Source organism: Miscanthus floridulus, chromosome 13 (assembly GCF_019320115.1).
Source record: "Miscanthus floridulus cultivar M001 chromosome 13, ASM1932011v1, whole genome shotgun sequence".
NCBI classification, from domain to species: Eukaryota; Viridiplantae; Streptophyta; class Magnoliopsida; order Poales; family Poaceae; genus Miscanthus; species Miscanthus floridulus.
In genome coordinates, this window is record NC_089592.1 from 15,730,823 (window position 1) to 15,756,837 (window position 26,015).

The 26,015-nt window shown below is 43.0% G+C and overlaps 2 protein-coding genes across 2 annotated transcripts; one reads left to right on the top strand and one right to left on the bottom strand.

Moving 5' to 3' along the window:
• Positions 1–1,339: 1,339 nt before the first annotated feature.
• On the top strand, positions 1,340–4,725 carry LOC136501762 (putative glycerol-3-phosphate transporter 1). The gene is made up of 3 exons (XM_066497301.1): positions 1,340–1,588; positions 2,475–3,495; positions 3,636–4,725. The coding sequence occupies exons 2-3, from the start codon at positions 2,559–2,561 to the stop codon at positions 4,196–4,198; spliced, it is 1,500 nt and encodes a 499-aa protein (XP_066353398.1). The 5' UTR covers positions 1,340–1,588; positions 2,475–2,558; the 3' UTR covers positions 4,199–4,725.
• Positions 4,726–4,986: 261 nt separating this feature from the next.
• On the bottom strand, positions 4,987–11,631 carry LOC136501763 (vesicle-associated protein 1-2-like). The gene is made up of 8 exons (XM_066497302.1): positions 11,398–11,631; positions 11,194–11,264; positions 10,418–10,499; positions 10,209–10,324; positions 9,855–10,019; positions 9,726–9,767; positions 9,517–9,594; positions 4,987–5,483 (listed from the first exon to the last, which is right to left on the bottom strand). The coding sequence occupies exons 1-8, from the start codon at positions 11,465–11,467 to the stop codon at positions 5,373–5,375; spliced, it is 735 nt and encodes a 244-aa protein (XP_066353399.1). The 5' UTR covers positions 11,468–11,631; the 3' UTR covers positions 4,987–5,372.
• Positions 11,632–26,015: the final 14,384 nt, after the last annotated feature.

Sequence of the window (26,015 nt, forward strand, 5' to 3'; positions counted from 1 at the left end):
ATCTTTCTCATCTCCTTCTAAATTGCTACTTTTCCTATCTAGATCTACACATTAGAGAACCTAGCTCTGGTACCATTGTCGAATCATAGTACCTCTAAAATCATAAATCAGGGGATAAACTTGACTTAGATGGGAAAACTTGGTCATGTACCTCGCCCTAGGTTAGTTGCGGCCATGGCGCCGCATCGACTTGGCCGTCGGTGTCGTAGTAGCGTAGGCACGGTGGAGTCTAGAGGACGGGGCGGTGTCGACGGGGCTTCCCGTCACTTGCAGCGCTGCCCATGATCGGAGGGGCCTTCTAGGGTTACTTCGGTGGGCCAGTGACGGCGTCGAACCTCGTCTCGCGTGCCCTGGCCCCCCACTTTTCTCTTTACTTATAGCATTGTGTGACAGAGGCCCGCCGACCAGTGGTCGGTTAAGCGTCCCCGATCAGGACGCGGTTAAGGGGGTCTGATTGGCCGTTCAACCAATCGTTGGAGATCAAACTAACAGTTTTAGCTTTGTTCTAAACTAAATTGATCTAATTTTAAGTTCATAAGGCCAGTCTTAATGGATGTTTTATGTCCCAGTTTTCAACATATCTATATTGTGCAAACAATGCAAAAGAGTTTCATCCACGTAAAACTCTTTCTACTCCCATAAAACTTTCAGCATCTCTCTATCAATACGGTGCGCACATCATATTTAATGCCTATTAAACTCTAATAAAACCCTGGCCTAACAGAATACAATAATATTTACATAATATCAAATAAATATCTATAAAAATATATTTTTATTATGTATCTAGTTAATTTAGCTATAGATGATGTAGATATCTGTGCATCTTTTTATAATCTCGGCCAAAGTTACAGAAGTTTGATCTACGATAAAGCTGAAACGACTTACAGCACATAAAGTAACAAAGCACACCCATACCGCAATAGAAGCTATTATATTTCACAAAAAAAAAAAAAGAAGAAGGCATGACAACATTGGACAGCGCATGGAAAATCGAGACAATCAGCTTCTTCCAACGTGGATTAGAGTCATGGGACGCGAGATCTCATAACACGCAAGTGAGCTAGTGAGTTACAAACAGGACTTCCACTTCGTATGATAGTTTGTCGGTTTACCTAATTGCCCTAGCCTTTGATTTAGCAAAATGCCAAAGTGATAAACAAACACCATCGTGAGCCATGATGCCAGCTTAGGAAGAGGCTTCCTTTCGTGGCCGTGTGGTGTCAGCAACCACTAGTCTGCATCCCGACTCCCGAGAAGCACCAAAGCAAGGGGCAGTTCCGTCCAAGGGCAGCACCGTAAATTCCCGGCGTAGCTTCCAATAAATGCCCTCGCTCGATGACTTCGCACTCGCACCACCCAAACCGAGCTCGAGAACACCACCACCGCCAACGTGAAGGAAGCGCACGGGCACGAGGCTTTCTCCTTTTCCACGCTCCCCCTCCTCCCTCCCCATTGCGTGATTCCGCCGCGTCGCTTGTGCATCTGCGCGGCGCCCAATCCGTCCCCGGCAGTAGCCGCGCCTCCGATCCGGCGAAGATCGACCGGGCTCCGGAAGCCCCCTCCCTCTCGCTTTTTTTTAAAAAAGGTCCGTGCTTTGTCCTGTTCTTGATCTCTGCGGCGATTCTGGCTGAATCCGCAGCTTGTTTGTTTTGTTGGTTCTTCGATGTTATTGTTTTTCACGGTGGTGTGGTGTTTTGTACTACTGTAATGGGTTTAGGCCTTTTAGGGGGTTTTGGGTGGAAATTGAGTGAAATTTTGGTGAAGGATTTGATGGGAATTTGGGAGGTGTTTTTCCATCCCTGAACTGCGGGACGTCAGGTTTGAGATCGTACCTGTTGAGTTGGAAATAGGATGGGGCCAGCTCCTGTGACGGGACTTGTGAAATCTTTGCAAGGACGGTGGAGTCGAAATGTCAAAATCAGCTTTTTACCTGCGTCCACATGGAAACTTCCTTCTTGTGCAGGTTTCAGAAAGTATGCTGCTTGAGAGTTGAGACTTGGGAGTTATTAAGTCTTAGTTTATCGGCTGCTACAGATGCAGTTAGCCTAATATTAGGAGTTAAGAAAGGCGCTAATTTGGTGAAATTTTGATCAGTGGGGCATTTAGGGACATGCAAATTTAATCACTGTGTGTTTCTAATCCAAGGGCACAGTTGCTATGGAACAAGAGTAACAAATCTCTTGCGCCTGTGATCATTAAATTTGACTACTAAATAAACAGATTAATTTGTTTCCTGAAATATGCTGAGATGCTTTGGATCATTCCGTGCATCAGTTTTCCTCTTTTTCGTGGTGTAACTGAAACAGCTGCACGAGGCTGCATTAAGATCATTGTTTTCCAACCTTTTAGAGCATGATTGCATACTATGAACTAAGAGTTGCATAACATCTGCTGTCTCAGTCATCAACATAGAATTCATAAGCTCCTTGCACGCTTGTTATCCTGATTGCTTCTTCCTTTCTTGCTTTCAGGTGGTAACCATTGTTGATTCCAGAAAGGTGTCCCTGAACTGGCGCTAGCTGCACTGTGACCTTTCTCAGCAATCTTATATTCTCATGTCTCACTCTCAAGAGATGACGAGTAGGAAACCTCCTGGTCTTCGGTTATTTGGAGGTGCTGGTTCGCTCAGAACGTACCAGACACTAGTGCTGGTCCTTACATTCTTTGCATACACATGCTTTCATATGACTCGGAAGATCACAAGTATCGTTAAGAGCGCTCTCGATCCCCAGACGAAGGTGGGATTCTCCCACTGGGGGCGACTGCACGCGAGCAACGCTGTTAACATTGGCTGGTTGCCATTTAACACTGTTGATGGTTCAGCATTACTTGGTGAGATTGATGTTGCGTTCCTTGCTGTATATTCTATTGGGATGTTCTTTGCTGGACATATTGGGGATCGCATGGATTTAAGGATCTTTCTGACAATTGGCATGATTGGCACTGCCGTATTCACAACTCTCTTTGGTGCTGGATATTGGCTGAATGTCCATAGCTTCTACTATTTCTTGGTTATTCAGATGATTTCTGGTCTGTTTCAATCAATTGGGTGGCCTTCAGTTGTTGCAGTTGTTGGTAACTGGTTTGGGAAGAGCAAGAGAGGCTTAATCATGGGTATATGGAATGCACACACTTCTATTGGGAATATAGCTGGCTCACTGCTTGCTGCATTCCTCCTGAAGTTTGGGTGGGGTTGGTCATTTGCTATCCCCAGCCTTATCATGGCTCTTGTTGGTTTGATGGTGTATATTTTCTTGCCGGTTAATCCTGAGGTAATGGAGATAGACATCGACAGTGGTGAATTTAATTGTGAGAAGGACACTGTGAAGGAGCCCCTTTTGGAACCAGGCCAAGAAGTGAAACATAAGGCAGTGGGTTTCTTAGAGGCATGGAGGATTCCTGGAGTTGCGCCATTTGCTCTTTGCCTCTTCTTCTCCAAATTGGTTGCATATACCTTCCTGTATTGGCTACCGTTCTACATCAGCCATACACGTAAGTCTTCATATTCAACCTTCAAATCTGTCTGACATTATTCTCATTTGATGGTTCAGTATACATATTAGAAGCCCTTGTTTCTAGAACTGGAACTGTTCCTAGGAATATGCTTTCTAATAGGCCTTCACTTGTTTCAGGTATTGGTGGTCAGTACCTCTCTGATGCTATGGCTGGCAGCTTATCAACAATCTTTGATGTTGGTGGTGTGTTGGGAGGAGTCCTTGCCGGTCACATCTCTGATCGTTTAAATGCGCGAGCAATCACAGCTGCTAGCTTCATGTACTGTGCGATACCAGCCCTCTTCCTGTACCGCACATATGGAAGCATGTCGATAATGTGGAACATCTCCCTCATGTTCATCACTGGAATGTTTGTGAATGGGCCTTATGCCCTGATCACAACTGCAGTGTCAGCTGACCTTGGCACTCACAGCTCTTTGAATGGCAACTCCCGAGCACTGGCCACTGTGACAGCAATAATTGATGGGACAGGGTCTGTTGGAGCTGCCATTGGACCCTTGCTAACAGGATACATCTCATCCAAGAGCTGGAGTGCTGTGTTCACAATGTTGATGGCAGCAGCTCTCCTTGCTGGGCTCCTCTTGACAAAGCTTGTATGTGCCGAGCTAAAAGGAAAAACGTCTTCCAATGTGAGCAAGGACGTCGCCGATGCAGAAGGTACCTACTCAGATGAAGTGTAAATCCAAAGCTGGTTGAGCCATGGAAGTAGTTCCAGTGAATGCCTACTAAGAAGTTGGCCGGTTGCTGCTTCCCACTGCCTTTATGATGGCCAAGAGATTTGGCCGCTGAGTGATTTGCTCAAATGCCACTTCAGATGATTTTTTGTGTGTGTTCAGGTATAGAGGCGATAGAAGGCAGAAGTGTGCTTAGATTAGTTTTCAGGTTTACTAGATAGAGGTGAGAACACCTCAAAAGCTCTAGAGCCCAAATATAGACACATTTTAGGCACCTTGTATTGTAAATATGTTGGGCAATAAGGTCGGGCTTGTACTGGTTGCACTGCTGCTAATTACGTAATTGTATGTGATAGTTGTTAGATCAGGGTAGATCAAAGGGAGGACGAACCACCCTTCTGTACAAAGATTATACCTGAATGGCCAGCTCTGCATTTACTTGGAATGTTGGCCTTCTTTTGTACGTGCAAACAGTGTGAAGAAGGTTCAGAGAATTTTGAATTGAAGCACCAGGAAAGTGTTGATTCAAGAAACATTGGCGTACATATTTCTTCAGTTCAGTTTTTCTTTATTACAGTGTTTAGCAATTTTTGAAACTCGTACAGACACAGGTGCCATAACTGCATCGACATTCTGCAGGTTAGAAAAAACCATATAGCCACTCTCTAATCTCTAACTCTATTGTGTTGGAGGCTAATGCCATACACAAATTGCTACATAACCAGGCACCAGCAACTTTTTTGCAATCACATTGGACGGTATTCATTGCAGAAGACTTAACAGACAAACTGCTATAAACTTTAATTGCTTTTAGGCGATAATTGCAACGAGACTCCTTCAAAGGTTTTACATGGTGAAATCACTTTGTTCTTTCCGGACAATGGAACAGCAAATTACTTGGGAAAGACAGATTTCGTCAGCAAGATAAACACTGAACAAAAGCAATTGATGCATTTTCCAAGTTACAGTGTCAGCAATGCGCACATCCCATCCAATCCAACGAAAAATAACAAAAGAAGAAAAAGAAAAGCTTAAGCTGGCTCAGCATTCCTCACGTACGCACTCCTATATCGAATAGGCAGGAGAACTTCAAGACATCTGGTTTCAATAGTCTTTTTCGAGTTCCCAAACACAACTTGCATGATTGTCTTTGATATGGCCAGAGGACAGCCTGAAAGAATTATGACTTCATCAGATAGCCCAGGATGACGCCGATCAAAGCAACAATTATGACAATGATAAAGGAGAAGCCCCCTCCACGCCTCTTGCTGATCTCCTGTCTCACCAAATCCTGCCACATGAAACAGAAACAAATAAATACTGAGTTTCTCAACTGACAAGAAAAGGTCGTTAAAACCCCAGAATTTCTAGATGGCAGTACAAGCTTAACAACAACAACAAAGCCTTTAAGTCCCAAACAAGTTGGGGTAGGCTAGAGTTGAAACCCAGCAGAAGCAATCAAGGTTCAGGCAGGTTCAGGCACGTGAATAGCTGTTTTCCAATCACTCTTATCTAAGGCTAAGTCTTTCGGTATATTCCAAACTTTCAAGTCTCCTTTTATTGCCTCTACCCAAGTCAATTTCGGTCTTTCTCTGCCTCTCTTCACGTTACTATTCTGGCTTAGGATTCCACTACGCATCGGTGCCTCTGGATCTGGAGGTCTCCGTTGGACATGTCCAAACCATCTCAACCGGTGTTGGACAAGTTTTTCTTCAATTGGTGTTATCCCTAATCTATCACGTATATCATCGTTCCGAACTCGATCCCTTCTTGTATGACCGCAAATCCAACGCAACATACGCATTTCCGCGACACTTATCTGTTGAACATGTCGTCTTTTCGTAGGCCAACATTCTGCACCATACAACATAGCAGATCTAATCGCCGTCCTATAAAACTTGCCTTTTAGCTTCTGTGGTACCCTTTTGTCACATAGGACACCAGATGCTTCGCCACTTCATCCACCCTGCTTTGATTCTATGGCTAACATCTTCATCAATATCCCCGTCTCTCTGTAGCATTGATCCTAAATATCGAAATGTATCCTTCCTAGGCACTACTTGACCTTCCAAACTAATAATATCTTCCTCCTCCCAAGTAGTAGTGCCGAAGTCACATCTCATATACTCAGTTTTAGTTCTACTAAGCAATGTTTTCAAGTCGTCCAATCGAACCTAGTCGCCATGGGACCGACTAGGACAATCAAACACGATTAATTGGGAGTCAGCAGGGACTGATTAGGACGATTAATCGTGATTAATCGGACGGCTTGAAAACATTGCTACTAAGTCTAAAATCTTTGGACTCCAAAGTCTCCCGCCATAACTCTAGTTTTTGATTCACTCTTGTCCGGCTTTCATCAACTAGCACTACATCATCCGCGAAAAGCATACACCAAGGGATGTCCCCTTGTATGTCCCTTGTGATATAAAATAGTAGTTGTCCTCAAGGAGATAATAATTGTTCTTCAGGTAGTTCTTGGTGCAATTCTTTGGCTTTACTAGGTAGACGGTGGGCCAAAATATGAAGTGGCACATGATCTTAATCAAATATAGGATATGTTTTAAGACTCAAAAGCAGAATCACACATAAAGTTTGGGCCAAATAGAAGAAATTTGGAAACAACTATACCCTGAACTATATCCTGAAGTTTGGGTCAAAATACAAAAAAATCGACTATATCCTGAAAATGCATAGTGTAGGCACTGGCAACAGTTGAACGACTTTTGATATTAAATATTACTCCGTGAATCAGTAAAAGAAGATTAGCTGTGTTTTCAAAACTCTTTGCTTAAGACAGGACCAATGCAAATCACTTGGGTGCTGGTTGACTAAGAGCCTGTTTGTTTGCGCTTTGGCTTTTGGGAACTTAATTCTAGAATCTGGATGGATCGTGGCTTTTAAAAAGCTGATTTCAAGTCAGCATTTGATATGAATGAAGTTAAGTATAATCAACGGAAACACCCCGTCATCAAACTGTGAAAAATCCTTCATTAAACGTGTTTAGAATAGAAAAACTCTTACATTTAGTGAGCTGATGATGGACAGGCATATAAAAAATTCAACGCCCAACTCAACCTCGTTTGTGTGATACATAAAATTGACAAAGAATGAACAAAGAACAAAGAAAAAAAAATGAATATGTGGTGTTTCTATCCTGTTTCCCAATCAATGTCATATCTTACAAAGTCGATTTTGGCCTTAAAAGGCCTGTTCGGTTTGTGAATGAACCAGTGTAAAGGTGTGTACCCAGTGGCTGAAAGCTTCCCCAAATAGTGGGATCTAGGAAGGGAGTTTCTAAGCAACCTTGTCGTTGCTTATTTTGCAAGTAGGCTGATTAATAACCTCTAGGACACATGTGGAAGGCTAACTGCGCCCAGCCCATTCTTCATTTCTGTGACTCTAGTGTGCCAAGCCAAAGTAGGAAAGGGTTCCCTCCACTGACACCCTTCCCCAGACCCCGGTGCAAGCGGTAGAGTCTTACCGCCTGTGACCGGAAGGCCCCAGGTTCGAGTCGCAGTCTCCTCGCATTGCACAGGCGAGGGTAAGGCTTGCCACTGACACCCTTCCCTAGACCCCGCACAGAGCGGGAGCTCTCTGCACTGGGTACGCCCTTAGTGTGCCAAGCCAAAGTAGGAAAGGGTTCCCTTGCTCAGCTGTGATCTGAAACCTTTCCTACTTTGGCTTGGCACAAACAAGATGCATAGAATTTGGTTCCCTTGCTCAGTAAAGCAGCAAAAGGAGGGTGAGGTTGCTACAATGGAAGGGACTTCAGTCAAGGGGAAGTTCAAGCACGACAAGAAGAAATTTGATTAGGGCAGCTGAGAGCTCAAGCTCGGTGCAGTGAAGCTCGATTAGGTAGAAGTGTATGGTGTGTTTGGTTGCTAGGATGGTGTTTCATAGACCTGCATCATGTATCCTGGCCGGAGGGAAGCAGGCTAAGCTAAGCGGGTGATTCTAAAAAAGAAAGTGTTTGGTGAGGTTGCATGAGCTGATACAAACAAAAATACTAAGATGTTTGGTTGCCTGTATGAGCGGATGCAATCTGTTCAGCATGTGAGACTTACGTGGGCCCCTCACTCTGCTGCTGCATCCACCAGGCCTGTCTGGCCAGCGATGCTCAAAACGAGTGCATCCGTGGATGCCTGCATCCAACCATCGCCCTGTTCATTTGGGCTTGTTTGGCTGATAAGCCATGGCTGAAAGTACTGTTGGCTGATTTGGTGTGAGAGAAAAGTACTGTTCGTTGGCTGAAAAAGTACGGCTTATAAGCCAAACAAGCCAAAACGAACGGGGCGCATAGATTTGCTTCCACCCATGCAAAACACTGTAGCAGAAGCAGGCAACCAATCATGCTTCTCTGCCAGAATATACGCACACACTGGTGCATACACTGCGGGAGCAGTTAACCAAACACGCCTGTACTCGAGCTCGGGGGAGGGGGGGAGCTCAATTTGGGTGATGGGAGACCTTGACTGTGGCAGCGGAGAGCTCGATTTGGGCGGTGGGGAAATCGATTCCGGCATTTTCTAGCCTGCTCTGTCGAGTCTGAGGCTGCCGTCGAGAGGCAATCACAAGAACTAGAGAGCAAGAGCTTGAAGATGGAAGACCACATGCCTGAAGTCTACAGGTTACTGTTAAGTGTTAACGCTAAATGCATATTGAGTTTTCATGAACATGCATATCGCTGGTGGTACTAGTGGATTTGCGTGAAAGAAGATGGCATCTCTACTGAAAACCAGCATATGGTGCTTATATGGTACCCCCTCCATCCATCAGTGCAAGGTATATATATTTTGAATAATGAAAAGTCTTGTCAAATCATACACATGTTTAGTGTACAAAACTTGCACCAATAGATACGTGTTGAAAGTACTTTTGAGATGGTGTTGATTTCATTTGAAAATATATCATATCATAAGAGAAATTAGAGGTCAAAATCTAATTGAAAGAATTTTCCCGTACTAAATATTCTTTATATTGATAGATGGACGGAGTATTATTGTAATCTATTAGTATGGGAATCAAATAGATTTCAGTATTCTGAACACATTCAAATCCACTCAAATCGTCGCAAAAGGGGAAACTGTATCTACAAATAACAGTGTTTTTGGTATAGAAAAACATGCATTGCACAACAGAATTCTCTTAGCAAAATTTATGTTTGAACAGATATCTCGTGTGATATAACTATAAGGACTACCTCTACAACTGTTGATGAGATGACAACAAAAAGGGAATAAAGATATATTGTCAAACAGTTAGATCATTCTCGATAAGTTCCCTAATATGATAGAAAGATAAAAATGCTATGCTTCACTTACAAGTTCCTGTCTAAGTCTATGATTCTGTTGAATCGCGGAATTCTTTTCTTCAGTCAACTTGGAAATCAAAGCTCCAGCCTGCAATGCCAACACTCCCAAAGTATATGAGACTATACGAGAAAAGTACAAAGTAAAGGAAATAAAGTATAAAAGATGCCAACTCTATTATGAAATCTTAATATCTTATACTAATCAGAATAGTAACTGACCTCTGTAGATTTGTCTTGAGGCTCGATGCGCTCTCTCAGTGCCTGCAATGGTTTCAGAAATACATTATCCTCCAAACAATAAAAAATGGTAAATGGGTAAATCAAAGTTCAACGGTAACAATAACTCACTCTGGTGAATCCTCCAGCAGGTCCATCTCCATTTTCTGATTCAGAAGCCCTAGATGGAGAACCTTCTTCAGATTCCTCTGGAACTGGAGAGGGTGGCTGTGGAGGAGCAACATAGGTCACTCGCAACTTGGCCTCTTCCACCTTATTCCCAGACTCCTTCGTAAACTATCAAGTCACACGACAATCAATACCACAGAGATTTCAATATAGCTGCAATCTAAAGTCAATTTAGATAAAGAGTGCTATGAAGACAAGACAATTTTATCTATGTAAAAAATAATCCCACAACTGATGCCCTTATCCTTGTATGCATGTAGTGTTTCATCAAATTAACGTTTAAGAAAGAAATATTACCATATCCCCTGTGACATCCTTCACAGTTATACCAGCAGGGACAACGACGCTTTGGACTAGGAACTTATCTTTGCACTGCATGTCAGGCGGGGCTTCCCGCTGTGCTTGCATCGTAACTGTAACAGTACAGATAAATACGTCAAAACAACAGAATAGATGATTGCTTGCCCAAACACATATCGCTTTGGTAAATGCTAAGAGTCACAAACCAACAACATCACAGGTAGACAGTGGCAAGACAACCCCAGTGTTGGGCCGCACTGAATACTTCTTTGGACTTGTAGTTTTCACCTGGATAATCAAAGAAACAGTCAAACAAGAAATATATGGGAACGATAAGTCCTCCTTGAACAGATATTTACATTTTCAAGATCAAACTATAAGCAGTTAAACAGCACAAAGATGTCACACTAACCATTGTTAGAATAGCAAGAAAAAACATCATCGTATGTTCAATCATCAATGGCAGATTAAATCACAATGCATCGCAACCTCTAAGAAAAATAACATCAGTGCTAATTCTAACTGGTGAATAAATCACCAAGGTCGACACTTCTCTTTTGCACTGAACAGGCATTTTTACCACAGTTTAATAGTTCGGTCTCACAGGAAAACAAAGTGACCCCTCCAAAGGCCAAACCTCAATGTAAAGATATTAGCAATGCAATTCAAATAGCTCCAAAGTGTGAGCAAGCAAGACATGCAAGTATGAATAGAACAGACAATTTAAAGTTTTTTTAATCACGTAACTTTCGTCGATACAGTAAAAGTCCAAATTGAGGGCCCGCCATCACAGAACAATCTAGAGGGCCCCAATTTTGGATGGTCAAATTCGATGTTTCAATTTCATGTAAAACAGAATTGCAGGGAATGTCACCATAAAAACCCATCAGGTAGCACAGCAGCCCAAATAGCATGGTCTCAATCCATCTCTAGGAAAAACAACCAAATAGAGGGCGAGGGGGGGTGCTAAGAACAAACGGACCTTGAAGGCGATGTAGTCGTCGGTGTGATTCGACAGCTGCATGGAGCACGAGATCTGCTTCTTCAACTCGACTGCTCACGAGAAACACCAAGCAAGGTCAGGAGCCAATCGATCCGCGCCCACGGAAAGAAGGGGAAAAAAACGGATTTTTTTCCTCCAAACCAAGAAGAAAAGAATAAACCGGGAGAGAGCAGGGCGGCATACAGGGGAAGCGTAGCTCGAGGGGTTCCACGCGTAGGAGCTCGCCGGCGGTGGCAGGGGCGGGGGTGGCCATTGCCGGATCAAAGAGATAGAGAGAGAAACGGCTCGAGGAGAGAGAAGGGGGAGATCTCGGGGTGGTGGGTGAGGAGAGATAGGAAGGGTGGGAAAAGAATAGAAGTTGGCTCTGGTTTTCCAGCCTTGGTCTTCGTAATTGCAGGTATCCGTTCTCTCCCTACTTTGACAGTAGGACAAAATATTATTATAGATTCGTAGATTTTTGCTAATAGGAGTCCTAACTCCAAACGCTAGATCGGTGGACCATTGTAGTAACAATCTGATGAAATATATTTGTTATATAGGTGGTGAAATCGGATTAGTACAGTGACTTAAGTTGCTTTATTACTTTGTCTTATTTTATATCTTAATGGCTTTGTATGTATAGTGGAGTGTTGTAAAATATCATGATCTGTTCTAATAGCTATATTCATTCATTTGTGAATTTTGAAGGCCGAAATGTTATATTTATTTATTAAAAAACAACCTGTTGAAATATATTTGCAAACAAAACTTGTTGAAACATGAGGTTGGTGTGAAAAATTAGAACCAAGTGGTTGTGTTTTTTATGTCTTTGATTTGGCTTGCTTTCTAAAAAAGAGTATTTCTAGCTTAAACTAATGGTGTTTCTAGTGAAGGGCTTGTAGCCTATTGGTTACAAGAGCCTTAGTAGCGTCCTGGATTCGACTCTCCGTGTTTGCGAATATTCCAGAATTTAACAGCGTTATATTTTTAGTGGTAGACGACGTTCTCGTCGACAACGAACTTCCATGATAAGTTTTAATAGATTTTATATAATGCTTGACCTAGTCAAACTATCATAGATTTAAGCTATGTTTGGTTTGGTTTCTAAAAATTGATTTGATAGATTTTATATAATGCTTGTCCTAGTCAAACTATCCTAGATTTAGGTTGTATTTGGTTTGGTTTCTAAAAAGTGCTTCTGCTGAGTTGTTTTTCAAAAGTTGTTGCTTTCACTGGTACAATTTTTGCAACGCCTTAAAACCTACTTTCGGCTTTGCCTTCTAGCTTTTCCGAATAGGTGAAAATAGAGAGATGTTTCACATGTGTTTCACAATTGTTTCAACGGAGACATAGAGGGAGACAGGTTTCATAGTTGTTTCAATTAAACAGCTTCCAACCTTTTCATAGCACATATCTCATAATAGTTTTTCCATAGCTTAAAATTTCCCACAGCTCACAGCTAAGCCAAACAGACTATTAATCAAGTTTATAGAGAAGAGTATTGCCATCTACGACAAAAGAGATAAACTATAAAAAAATATTAATGTATCTAATGATGCTTAGTTAATAGCATAAACATTTTTGTTTTCTATAAATTTTGGCAAACATATGCTAGTTTGACTTAGGACCACTCGAAATCCATTATATTTAGGACCAAAAGTAGTCGATTGTACCTTCTTGCTCCATGCATATAAGTGCTCATGAGATTGTCATCTTGCCGCAAGTGCTCGAGACTTTGGTTTGTTGTCTAACTCAATTGATCCCAACCCAACGCTAGGATTTAGCTTGAATCACACAATTTCACAAATAGAGGGTTGGTGAGGCTCTCACAATGCTTAGGATGTATCTAATTTTACCAGGAATCAGCCTCAAAGGAGAGAGTTAATAAAGGGTATAAATACCCCCACAAAACACTAGTCATTACTAGTAGTTGCATTGTGGCAGTGAAAGATGGGTCATCCAGTTTTGGCACCTGAAAGTATCTAGGCCCCTAGTTGGATTTCGGTGATTAATGACGACACGAGATTACTATGACTAACGTGTGTTTTGCAGAGGCAACTTGAGTTAGGTCATGGTAATGATGATTGTTTGGGCAATTATGATTTTCATGCCCGATCGATGGAAATCGTTTCGGTTTTCAAAGGTTGGACGACAAGGTTAAGGACGGACTAGTTCTAAATGTCGTTTGGCATTGGAGAGATACTTAGAGTAGTTTAGGACTTTGTTTTTCATTTGGCCATACTATTAAGTGGGTATGAACTAGTAGCTTGACCTAGATAAGTCTAATGGGTTAGGTGTGGTGCACACTTGTCAAACTTAGCACAAGATAGCTCAGGAATAGCCCAAAGATAAATTGGAGTCCACCTCATTCACAAAGGATTTTGAATTGGAAGTGAATGGAGTGTCAAGTATTGACCGAACGCTGTTTTAGTGATGACCGGACTCATAGGTGTTGCTGTGTCCGGTCAGTGATCAGCGCGCACAGCAGAAGCTGAGGAGCGATCGGATGCTGTACAGTGATTGGAACCAAACACGCCTCTCGTCGTATCTATAGTAGTAGGGCCTCACTGTCAGAGGGGACCAGACGCTGAACAGTAAACGGCCAGATGCCGAGTTTGCAGCGTCAGGTCAACGTCAGAGAGGGTCCAGAGACCAAAATTCCTGACCGAACACGTCCGGTGGATGTTGACCGGACGCTGGCCAGCGTCAGGTCACTCCAACAACCTTCCCTGACAAGCTGATGCCACGTAGCGTCCAGTCACTTCGACTGGTGCGTCCGGTCACCTCGAAAACTACTGAGTTGGACAATAACGGTTATGTTTTAAAGTGGGGGTGTATATACTTCTCCTGCTCGTCCAACTTAGCTCTCTTGCCCATTTGTTCAGCTGAGAAATACCTTTGTAGTGCAAGAGAGAGCAAGAGCCTAGTGGGGTGATTGAGATTTGATAATCCAAGATTAAGGACCTCATTAGTGCATAGGGAGTAGCAAGTGTGCATCCACCTTTCTCATTAGGCTTATCTTGGTCAAGTGAGAGTTTGTGCTTGTTACTCTTGGTGATCGCCATCACTTAGATGGCTTGGTGGTGATTAGAAGCATGGTGATCATCCAGCGGAGCTTGTGGATGACCCAAGTCATGGTGTGAGCGGTTGTGGGCGATTCACCGCGATGGAGTGTTAAAGAATCGGCAAGTAGAGAGCACTTGATCCTTGCGCGTATCAAGGGGGAGCTACACCCTTGCGTAGGTGCTCCAACGAGAACTAGTAGGGAGTGGCAACTCTTCGATACCTTAGAAAAACATCACCGCATTCCTCTCCTTCTCTTTGGTTTGAGCATTTACATTTGAGCAATTCAATTCATGTCTTTACATTCTTAGAATTGCCATGCTAGAGGAGGATTGGGATCTAGGGTGCAAAACTTTTGTACGGTAGAACAATAGAAACTTCTAGGCATAAGGGGATGAAATGGGCTAAGTGTAGGGCTTAATTTTTGAAAGAAATTTAGAATTAGCCCAATTCACCCCCCTCCTCTTGGGCATCTTGATCCTTTCAATTAGTATCGGAGCCTCATGCTCCTTAAATTAGGCTTAATCACCTAGAGCAAGATGTCCCACGAGGATGGACCCCCTCCCGTCTTTGAGGGAGATGATTTTTCTTATTGGAAAATTCGCATAGAGGCGTACCTAGATGCTTTAGATGTTGGAGTGCTTAGAGCCGCCTCACAAGGTTTCCCAACACCTAGGGATCCGGCTAACCTTCAAGGTGATGAAGTTCACTATGAGAAGTGGAATGCAAAGGCTAGAAACACTCTTTTTAGAGGCCTTTGCAAGGATGTCTTTAACCATATGCGGAACCACAAAGATGCCTATTCACTATGGTCGGACATTTGTGCGCTCCATGAGGGAACCAAGATTGAGCGTGAGGAACATTATCACCTTGTAATGAAGAAGCTTAATTCATTTGAAATGCTTCCTAGTGAAAGTGCTAATGAAATGTATTCACGCTTGAATGTTCTTGTAGAGGAGATCAATGAGCTTGGACTCACTCAAATGCAACCATCCAATGTTGTGAAAAAGATCTTGAGTGTCCTCCCTATTGACAAGTATGGGCATATTGTGACGGTGCTTTATCAAGGTGATCTTTCCACCGCTACGCCAACTCAAATATTGGGGAATATCAATGCACATGAGATGTACATGCACATCATAAGATGGCTCTTCTTCCACCAAGAAGAAAGATTTGGCATTCAAGGCTAGCCAAGAGAAGAGGGGCAAAGCAAAAGTTGATCATGATAGCTCAAGTGATAATGAGATTAATGATGCAAGCCTTGCTCTCATGGTGAGAAGAACCGCCAAGATGCTTAAGAAGCTAAACAAGAATGGTGCCAAGTTTGATGGCAAGAAGAAAAAATTCTTCACTAGTAGTAGAAGGAAGTCCATCTCTAAAATAGATTGCTACAATTGTGGAGATCTTGGTCATCTAGCCCATCAATGCCCCAAACCTAAGAAAGACAAGTATAAAAAAAAGTACAAGGGCAAGAAAGATGACTCAAGTGATGATGATGATAAGAAGAAGAGGAACAAGCCATACAAGAAGAAAGATGGAAAGAAGAAGAAGAATGGCAAGGCCTATACTGTTGGTGATTGGCTCACGAACATTGAATCATCAAGTGGCTCATCCAATGATGAAAGTGAAAATGAGAAGGAGAATGGCTGCTCTTCTGATTAGCTCTTCACTATCTTCATCGACACCGCCGTCATCATCCTCTACACATCTATGCCTCATGGCCAAGGATGAACGAAAGGTACAAAATGATGATGATAGTAATGGTGATGACAATGCTAGTGATGATGAAAATGGTAGTGATAGTGATGAAGAATTTGAATCGCCTTCTTATGATGATCTTGTCAAATTGTTAAACCAATACACTAAAATCATTAGAAAGACAAAGCAAAAAATGAGAAGCTAGAACTTAAGAATGACTCACTCTTAGCAAGGTATGACATAGCCAAAAAAGCTAGTGATGAGCTTAGAGAAGAAAATAAAATTGTGTCATCCAAACTCAAGGAGCTCAAAACTTCTAAAAGGGAGCTTAGAGAAAAACATGATAAATTTGAGGAGATACATAATGAGCTCATCACTAGTAACAGCTTGCTAAAAGAAGAGTACACTAATCTCAAAATTAACCATGACAATCTTGTTCTTTCTCATGAGTTATTGTCAAATGAGCCGCATGATGCTACTAACAATGTTGCTAAGATTGATATAGCTACATCATGTGATGACTTGATTGCTGAGAGCATTGAGTAAGTGAAAGCTCTAGTTTGGTTTTGGTAAATTGATGAAACCCTAAGTGCTAACCTAGTTTATCAAGTGATTATGAGATAGGTAGCATATTCCAAGTGGTGAAGCAAATGAAGATCATGACATGATGATGGTGATGCCATGGTGATGATCAAGTGCTTGGACTTGAAAAGAAGAAAGAGAAAAACAAAAGGCTCAAGGCAAAGGTATAAATGGTAGGAGCCATTTTGTTTTGGTGATTGAGACACTTAGCGAGTGTGATCACATTTAGGATCGATAGCCATACTATTAAGAGGGGTGAAACTAGTATCGGAATGCGGTTATCAAAGTGCCAATAGATGCTCTAACTCATTAGATATGCATTTAGGATCTAGTGGAGTGCTAACACCCTTGAAATGTTTGTGAAAATATGCTAACACATGTGCACAAGGTGATACACTTGGTGGTTGGCACATTTGAGCAAGGGCTAGAAACTTCACCGGTGAAGTGTCCACCCATAGAGTACGGACAGTCCGACGGTGCCACCGATGCCCTAGATAGAAAAGTCAGAGGCCACTGTAAGTGACCAGACGCTGGTCTTGGTTGGACTGGCGCATCCGGTCAGTGGCAGCAGAGAGCGCGCATTTCGGTCTTATGACCGGACGCTCAGGGCCTGAGTCCGGTCAGTTTGACATATGATGACGTTAAGTGACCGGATGCTAGGTGTGTCCGGTCGAGCATGACCGGACGTGTTCGGTCATAATTTCTAGCTTCTGGATGCTTACTGGAAACGACCGGATGCTGAGGTCCAGCGTTCGATCACTTGGCAGCAGCGCGTCCGGTCATCACTTGACCATTGGAATCAGGCGCTCAGTATTTGAAGAGAAGGGACACGTGGCGTGCATTGCGCGACCGGACGCTGAGGACTAGCGTCTGGTCAATATGACCGGAGCGTCCGGTCGCCCCGTGTTCAGTGCAGTAAGAAGCCATAGCCGGCTCAAGCTCATTCTCTTGGCCATTTTGCATTGATATAGCAACCTTGTGAGCTTAGCCAAAGCCCTTCCACTCATCTCCATCATAGATTCAACATCTTTGTGAGATTAGGAGTGAATCCAAGTGCATTGCTTGAGTGTTTGCATCTAGAGGCACTTGGTGTTTGTGTTTCACTACGGAATTCGCTTGTTACTCTTGGTGGTTGTCGCCACCTAGATAGCTTGGAGCAGTAAGGATCATCGAGTGAAGGTTGGTGATTGTCTCCAGCTCCGATCATGGTGATTCTGAGGGGTTCTTGACCTTTCCCGACAGAGAGCCAAAAGGTACTCTAGTGGATTGCTTGTGGCTTGTGTGATCCTCATCTTATGTTGGTTGTGCAGCACCCTATTGAGGGTTTGGCGTGTGATGCCAATTAGCGCGTGAACCTCCAAGTGAGTGAATCGCCACAATAAGGACTAGCTTGTCGGCAAGCAAGTGAACCTCAGTAAAAAATCATTGTGTTCATTATTTGATTCCAAGATGATTGGTCTTCATTGATATTGATTCTTGTGATTGATTGGTTCACTCCTCGACATGGTGGTATAACTATCTTGCTCTCTCTCTTTACATTACCGCAAACTAGTTATCAAGCTCTTTAGTGTAGCTAGTTGTGAGAGCTTGTTAGTTTGGTTAGTGTGGCTCTTTAGTTAGTCTTTGAGAGCACACTAACTTAGTGTAGTGCCATAGCCATTGTGTAGTTAGAGACAATAAAAACTAAAATTGTGGCAGGTGGCTTGCATTTTTAGTAGGCTAGCGCAATACTTGCTTCGCCTCATAATTGTCTAACCATTTTTAAGTGTTGTTGTAGAATTTTTTAATAGGCTATTCACCCCCTCTAGCCATTAGGACCTTTCAGCAAGGTTCTAGTAGCAAAGGCAAGAAGGTGGTTGAGTCTGACAACTATGATGATTATGTCAAGCTCAAGCATAAAAATGAAAAGCTCAAGAAGGATCTTAAAAAGCTATCAACCGCAAACACAATAGTGATAGAGAATCTTGACAATGATCATGATATGGCTCTTGAGAATGAGATAGTTAGAGAAGAGAATAAGAGACTCAAGATGGAGAAGAATCATGATGAACTTAGAGAAGAAAACATGAAACTCAAGTTGGAGAAAAAACATCTCAAGACCGGTTTGAGCAAGTTCATAAGAGGCTAATATCTCTAAAGTGAGCTACTTATGAACATCATAATAAAGATGGATAGAAGTGATATTGGGTTCTTGGCAAATCAAAAGAAGAAAGCTCAAGCTCAACATCAACAACAATACAAGTCAAAGCCTAAGCCAAAGAGATGCTTTGAGTGTGGACAAGAAGGTCACTTTGCTCATGAGTGTGAAACTCCACCACCACAACCCATGCCCAAGCATGTTAGACCCTTTGCCTTCAATGCTCACTACATGCTTAGAAAAGATTCTAGTGGAAAGATGAAAGTCATGTTCTTAGGTCCACCCAACAAGAATAGGCCTAAGCAAATTTGGGTTGCTAAGTCTCTAGTTAAGAAAGTGAAGGGTCCTCATCAAGTTTGGGTCCCTAAACAACAAGCTTGATCTTGTGTGTGTAGGTGAACTACAAGATCGGTGGAAGTCATTGGGTTATTGATAGTGATTGCACTCAACATATGACCAATGATCCTCGTATGCTCACCTCACTAGATGAAGAAGTAGATAGTCAAGAAAGGATTACTTTTGGTGATAATTCAAATGGCAAAGTACAAGGGTTGGACAAAGTTGCAATATCAAATGACCACTCAATATCAAATGTGATATATATTGCTTCATTGAGTTTCAACTTGCTATCCGTTGGTCAATTATGTGACATTGGCTTTCAATGTTTATTTGCCAAGAAGGAAATGGTTGTGTCAAAGAAAGATGATGATCAAGTTATATTCAAGGGCTTTAGATACAACAACCTATATCTAATGGATTTCACCTCCGAAGATGCAAACCTAAAGACATGCTTATTCACCAAAACATCACTTAGGTGGCTTTGGCATAAAAGACTTGCACATGTTGGGATGAGTTCACTCAAGAAGTTAATGAAAAATGAATTGGTGAGAGGTTTGAAGGATATGAAATTTGAGAAGGACAAGCTTTGTAGTGCATGTCAAGCAGACAAGCAAGTTGCAAACACTCATCCAACCAAAGCTTACATGTCAACAAGATTGTTAGAGTTTCTCCACATGAATATATTTGGACCAACAACTTACAAGAGTTTGGGAGGCAACGTCTATTGTCTTGTGATAGTTGATGACTACTCTAGATACACTTGGGCGTTCTGCATTCATGATAAGACCGAAGTGGCCACATGTTTCAAGAAGTTTGCCAAGAGAGCACAAAATGAATTTGAAGTGAAGCTAAAAAAGATAAGAAGTGACAATGGGAAAGAATTTGACAACACAAACATTTAAGCATATTGTGATAAAATTGGGATCAAGCATGAGGTCTCCGCAACATACACTCCTCAACAAAATGGTGTAGTAGAGAGAAAGAACTGGACACTAATCACCATTTCAAGAACAATGCTTGATGAGTATAATACACCTCAAGATCTATGGGCGGAAGCCATCAACACCGCATGCTATGCATCCAACCGTCTATTTCTCCAAAAGTTTATTAGCAAGACCCCTTATGAGTTGCTCAATGGGAAGAAGCCAGACGTCTCATTCTTTCGGGTGTTTGGTTGCAAATGCTACATCTATAAGAAGTGGCAACACCTAGGGAAGTTCCAAAGACGTTGTGATATTGATTTTCTTGTTGGTTACTCATCAAAGTCCAAAGCATATCGAGTATTTAATCATACCACCGGATTGGTTGAAGAAACATATGATGTGGAATTTGATGAATCAATGGCTTTCTAGGAGCACATGAGAATCTTGATGATGTAGGTGATGAACCATTGATGGAGTCCATGAAGAATATTCTGGTTGGAGACATCAAGCCCAAAGATGATGAAGATGATGTTCAAGTGATTGATCCACCCTCTATTAAATGTGCCACAAGATGATGATAAAAATAGGAGAGTAGAAAATGAAGGTACTCATATCTCTCATGACCAAATGGTGGCACAAGCTCAAGATGTTGATGCTCCACAACCACCTCCTCAAGTAGTTGATAGAAGAAATTCTCCTATACTTCAAGCACATCCATAAGATCTTATCATAGGGAGTACTTCAAAGGGTGTAATGACTCACAAAAACTTACTTCCTTTATTGAACATCACTCGTTTGTTTCTTGCATTAAGCCTAAGAATGTAGAAGAAACTCTTCGAGATCTGGATTGGATAAATACCATGCATGAAGAATTGAACAACTTCACCCGCAATGAAGTTTGGACACTTAAAGAGCGACCACAAGATGCAAGAGTCATTAGAACAAAGTGGGTGTTCCACAACAAGCAAGATGATCAAGGCATCGTTGTGAGAAACAAGGCAAGACTAGTTGCAAAGGGGTTCTCTTAAGTTAAAGGGTTGGATTTTGGAGAGACCTTTGCCCTGGTTGCAAGACTTGAAGCCATTCATATCCTTCTTGCATATGCATCTCATCATGAAATGAAATTATATCAAATGGATGTTAAAAGTGTATTTTTAAATGGCTTCATAAATGAACTGGTCTATGTTGATCAACCTCCTAGGTTTGAAGACCCTAGATATCCTAATCATGTTTTTAGGTTGTCCAAGACGCTATATGGGCTAAAGCAAGCCCCTAGAGCTTGGTATGAGCGTCTTTTGGATTTCCTCATTGAAAAAGACTTTACTATTAGGAAGGTCGACACCATACTATTCACCAAGAAGCTTGATGGAGAGATCTTTAATTGTTAAGTATATATTGATGATATCATATTTGGCTCATCAAATGAAGACTATTGCAAAGAGTTTGGTGAATTGATGTCAAAGTAGTTTGAGATGTCTATGATTGGAGAGCTTACATTCTTTCTTGGCTTTCAAGTCAAGCAAATGAGAGAAGGAATTTTTATCTCTCAAGAAAAATATATCAATGATCTTCTCAAGAGGTTCAAAATGGATGAATATAAGCCAATCAAGACACCAATGCAATCTAATAGACATCTCGACCTAGATAAGGGAGGTAAATTGGTTGATCAAACTCTCTACCATTCTATGATTGGTAGCTTGCTATATTTGACCACATCTAAGCCCGACATCATATTTAGTGTGTGTATGTGTGCTAGATTTCAAGCTAATTCTAAGGAGGCTCACTTGGTTGCCGTTAAAAGAATCCTTAGGTACCTTAAGCATACACCAAGCATTGGTCTTTGGTATCTCAAAGGAACTAGATTCCAACTAGTTGGCTATTCCGATTCGGATTATGTTGGTTGCAAAATTGATAAAAAAAGCACAGCCGAAGGGTGCCATTTGCTTGGTAGATCACTAGTGTCTTGGACCTCTAAGAAGCAAAATAGTGTGGCCTTGTCCACCGCCGAGACGGAGTACATTACCGTGGGTGCTTGTTGTGCACAAATCCTTTACATAAAACAAACTTTTCTAGACTATGGTGTAGTTCTAGAAAAATATACCTCCTTTGTGTGACAATGAGAGTGCGGTAAAACTTGCTAATAACCCAGTTTAACACTCTCGCACCTAACACATAGATATGCATCATCACTTTCTTAGAGATCATATTGCTAAAAATGATATATCCCTAAAAGGTGTAAGGACCGATGATCATTTAGCAGATATCTTCATAAAACCACTAGATGATGCTACTTTTTGTCGGTTGAGGAATGATCTCAATGTGCTTGACCTAAGTAACTTCACTAAAAAATGAGCTTGTGTTATCCCTTGCATTGCATTGTAATATAAAACATGTTTAATTTTTAGTAATGCACTTAGGGCTTATCTAACATGGTTAAGATAACCGCCGAAAAGCGTGTGAAAAAGCTTAACCTTAGATCAAACTTAACAAGCAACTAGATTTTCTTTCAAGTATTGCATTACATATGCATGTGTGTTTGTTTGTCGTTTCTTTTTGGTTATCTTTTGAGCATCCGCTGTGTTTGTCAATAAATAGGGAGAGCATTTGAAGCTCCTATTGGTTATAAACCCTATTGAGTTGCCACATGTTGCTCTCGACTCTCTTGTTGCCTATTTTTCTAGAAAGAACTATAGCCGAAGGCAAATTATTTTGAAAAACTTGAGGGTTTGAGAGAGGTCTCTGATATCTGTCCTAATTGGTGTTTATTTGGGTCTTATTAGAAGTTGTGACTTGATTGGGAGAAAGCGTCGCAGAGAAAGGAGGAAAACTGCAGCTGAAGAGGGACTGGACGTAGGGACCAGACTCACCCTTTGCAGCGTCCGGTCAGTACATCAGGAGGAGATGCAGTTGCTGAAGAAAGACCAGATGATGAATAGTGTTCCACGCGCATCTTATGACAACTTGAATCTGCGTCCGGTTAGCACAAGTTGGATCACAGGATTGACCAGACTCGATCTGCGTCCGGTCATGAGAAATAGGACGTGTCCGATCATAGTTTGTGACTTTCTAGACCTTTCTGTACTCGATCAGACTCCGAGGCTGCAGCGTCAGGTCATTTTCATCTATGCGTTCGGTCACAACAGTGCTCGCGTGATCTGTTTCAAAACCCGACTAACACATGGGGCCCATCCTCTTCTTTCTCTCTTGACTACGCTCGTTTTCTTTGCTCCATACGTCGTGCCGCCACCGCTCTAACCCTAACTGCCACCGCCATTGCACCTCTCTAGCCACCATGCCCTTTTCGGCTGCTGTGCTTCCCCTGCTGTGCCTACGCCGCCGCTCTGGCACGCTGTGCCCGCACTCACCGTTAGGTTTGCCACTCCGGCCACCGCGAGCCATCACTAGCTCTATCCACCTCATCCACGCACCCGTGTGCAGCACCTCCACCACTGTCGCCCATTCACCCACGCCCGCACCACCCTCATGCCCGCGTTCTACCACATCCCTGCTTACCGCGATGAGGGCAGTCGCCACCACCTCCAAAAACCACTACCACCATCGGTCGTGCCATCTCCTTACTCGACCATGGTAACTCAGTGCTCGTGTTCCCGACATCTAGAGCTCCGTGTCCAGCGTTTCCTTGGTTCACTGCCAATTTCTCCAGGATCTCTTGTCATGATTGTGTGGTGCCCCAACGTGCTCAATTCTCACCTTTTCATAGGTCCCGGCTATGATCTAAGGTAGCGAGTCATCTCCTCTTTTCTTATCTAACTGATTGCTTCTTCTAAGGACCATCGCTTCTCTAGAATATATAATGCTTATATACATCCTTCCATTCTATCTTGTGTAATGAGTTGGGCAGTGAGGCAGTGGAAGTTGAGCAGTGACAGATAAACTCAGGGCCAAGCCCACGAGTAAGGATTGAGGACAAGCCTCAGCAAGTGTTAGTTGGGAAGTGATTCTCAGTGCTAGGGGGAGTTAGTGATAGTTGTCCTTTATCAGTGGTAGTGGTCCTTTGCTTGTCAATTGTGTTCTTTGCAGTGTCAATTATGGCTCATTATAAGAATATCGGGGTGGCCCTAGTTATGATTAGAGGCGTCTGCCTCGCCTGACAGAGTAGGAAAATGGAAAGGGGCCAAAGAAGACCACTACAAAGAAGAAGCACAAGAGAGGTGACATAGAGGAAGAGAGAGCAGCAACAGTGGCTGTCGCCATAGAGCGTGCTGAGAGAGGTGACAAAGGCAGTGGTATTTGTATTGGCGATCAATTGTCACTAGCTCAGAGGACTGTAGTCGAGTAGCTTGAGGTCAGTCTTGGTAGTCCATGTGGTACTATCATGCTTGGAGGTCGGTGTGTATCTCTAGAGGATGCACCAGAGGGTGCTCGAGTGGAGGAAATTGAGCCTTAGGAGGAGACTGAGCAGCACCAGGAGCAGGCATAGCACCTAGCATAGGCAGAGTAGACAGAGCAAGCAGAGCAGCCATGGCTTCGACATTCCACTCATACTCGCACCCAGGTGTCACCGAGGCCTGAGACACAGAGACGTGGTTCTTGTCCACCTCCTAGACCATAGGGTCCACCTCCAGTGGTACACTTGGACTTGCAGGCAGCCATAGCTAGACAGGTGTAGCAGCTCTGTTTTGTGGAGTTTGAGCAGTAGTTTCTGTCGAGGCGGGATGAGCGTGCTTTAGAGAAGTTCTACATAGTGCTGCAGGAGGACTTCTATAATGCCTACCTCAACAGTGGTGTGGCATTTAGATCTCAGAGAGTATGCTCCTTAGAGGTTGTAGTTGCAATTGTAGGAGAGCAGATCCATCCCTACCTTAGCTACCTGCTAGGTCTAGCAGATCTCCTAGGATGAACTAGTCGGTACGTTCTGTCATGGGTCAGAGAGTTCTATGCTTCTTTGTGGATTAACCCGAGGCATAGGTACATTCACTTTGCCTTCAGAGGCCATGACTACAGGCTATAGAGCTCGAGGGCTAGAGAGATATTGAGGATTTTAGAGTCTCCTGTTTAGATTCATGAGATCTATTATGGAGAGATAGAGCCATCGAGACACCCTCACAGTAGACTGGTACTACCCACAGACTTGGTTAGAGCTTGCTTCACTGAGCCATTTAGAGAGGGATCGAGCCGCACACCGCGTGACCTTACACCTACAACTTGTATCCTTGATGTAGTCATGAGGAGGTCTTTGCTCTTGAGGAGTGGCTATCGTGAGGGGTTGACACGTATTTAGCTTTGGCTAGTCCACCACTTGATCTCTCAGACTATGTTTGATATTTGGGATGTGATGCTCTTAGAGATAGAGGACACCTTAGCAGAGGGTTTTAGAGGCCATCGTCGGTTGCCATATGCTCATTGGATCATATTTCTTATCTTATAGGCAATTTTACATGTCCCTAGAGACAGTGGCTGAGTGGAGTGGTGCTACTATAGAGTTCCCATAGTATGACATGAGCCAGCTGTTACGTCACAGTCATGGGAGGACTCCTAGCCTGCCGAGCCATAGACCAGAGGTGCCAGAGACTATAGTTGAGCAGGACGAGGCCATCAGGGCCATTGCTGAGACTGAGTTAGAGCATCTAGAGGCACAACAGGAGGATGTGGTCGAGAGCGACCTAACTGACAGCTCAGATGAGGACTACTAGCCTATCCTGCATATGCCACCACGTGCACACGACCGAGAGGCCAGTGGCTCTAGCTCAGCTCCACCACAGCCACAGCCACCACAGGTAGACCCTGCCTTACTAGCTATACTTGAGCGCATGCGATAGGACCAGGCTCGTCAGGCATAGGAGATAGTAGCTACCATTCCTTAGGTGCAAACATGTCAGGATCAGTTCTAGTAGCAGTAGCAGGCCATGCAGCAGCAGCTAGTCATTCAACAGCAACTTCTTGGTTTCATGCAGCATGTCTTTTTGGCTACAGGGATTGCTCTTCACTAGCCCATGTTGCAGCTTGGTCAGTCTACTACTACTACCCCAGTGACTCTAGCTATATAGTCCAGTGGGCTTTAGAGTTAGGGATAGCCAGCTGCACCATTTGCCTCACCTACCGAGTAGGTGTCTTAGTGG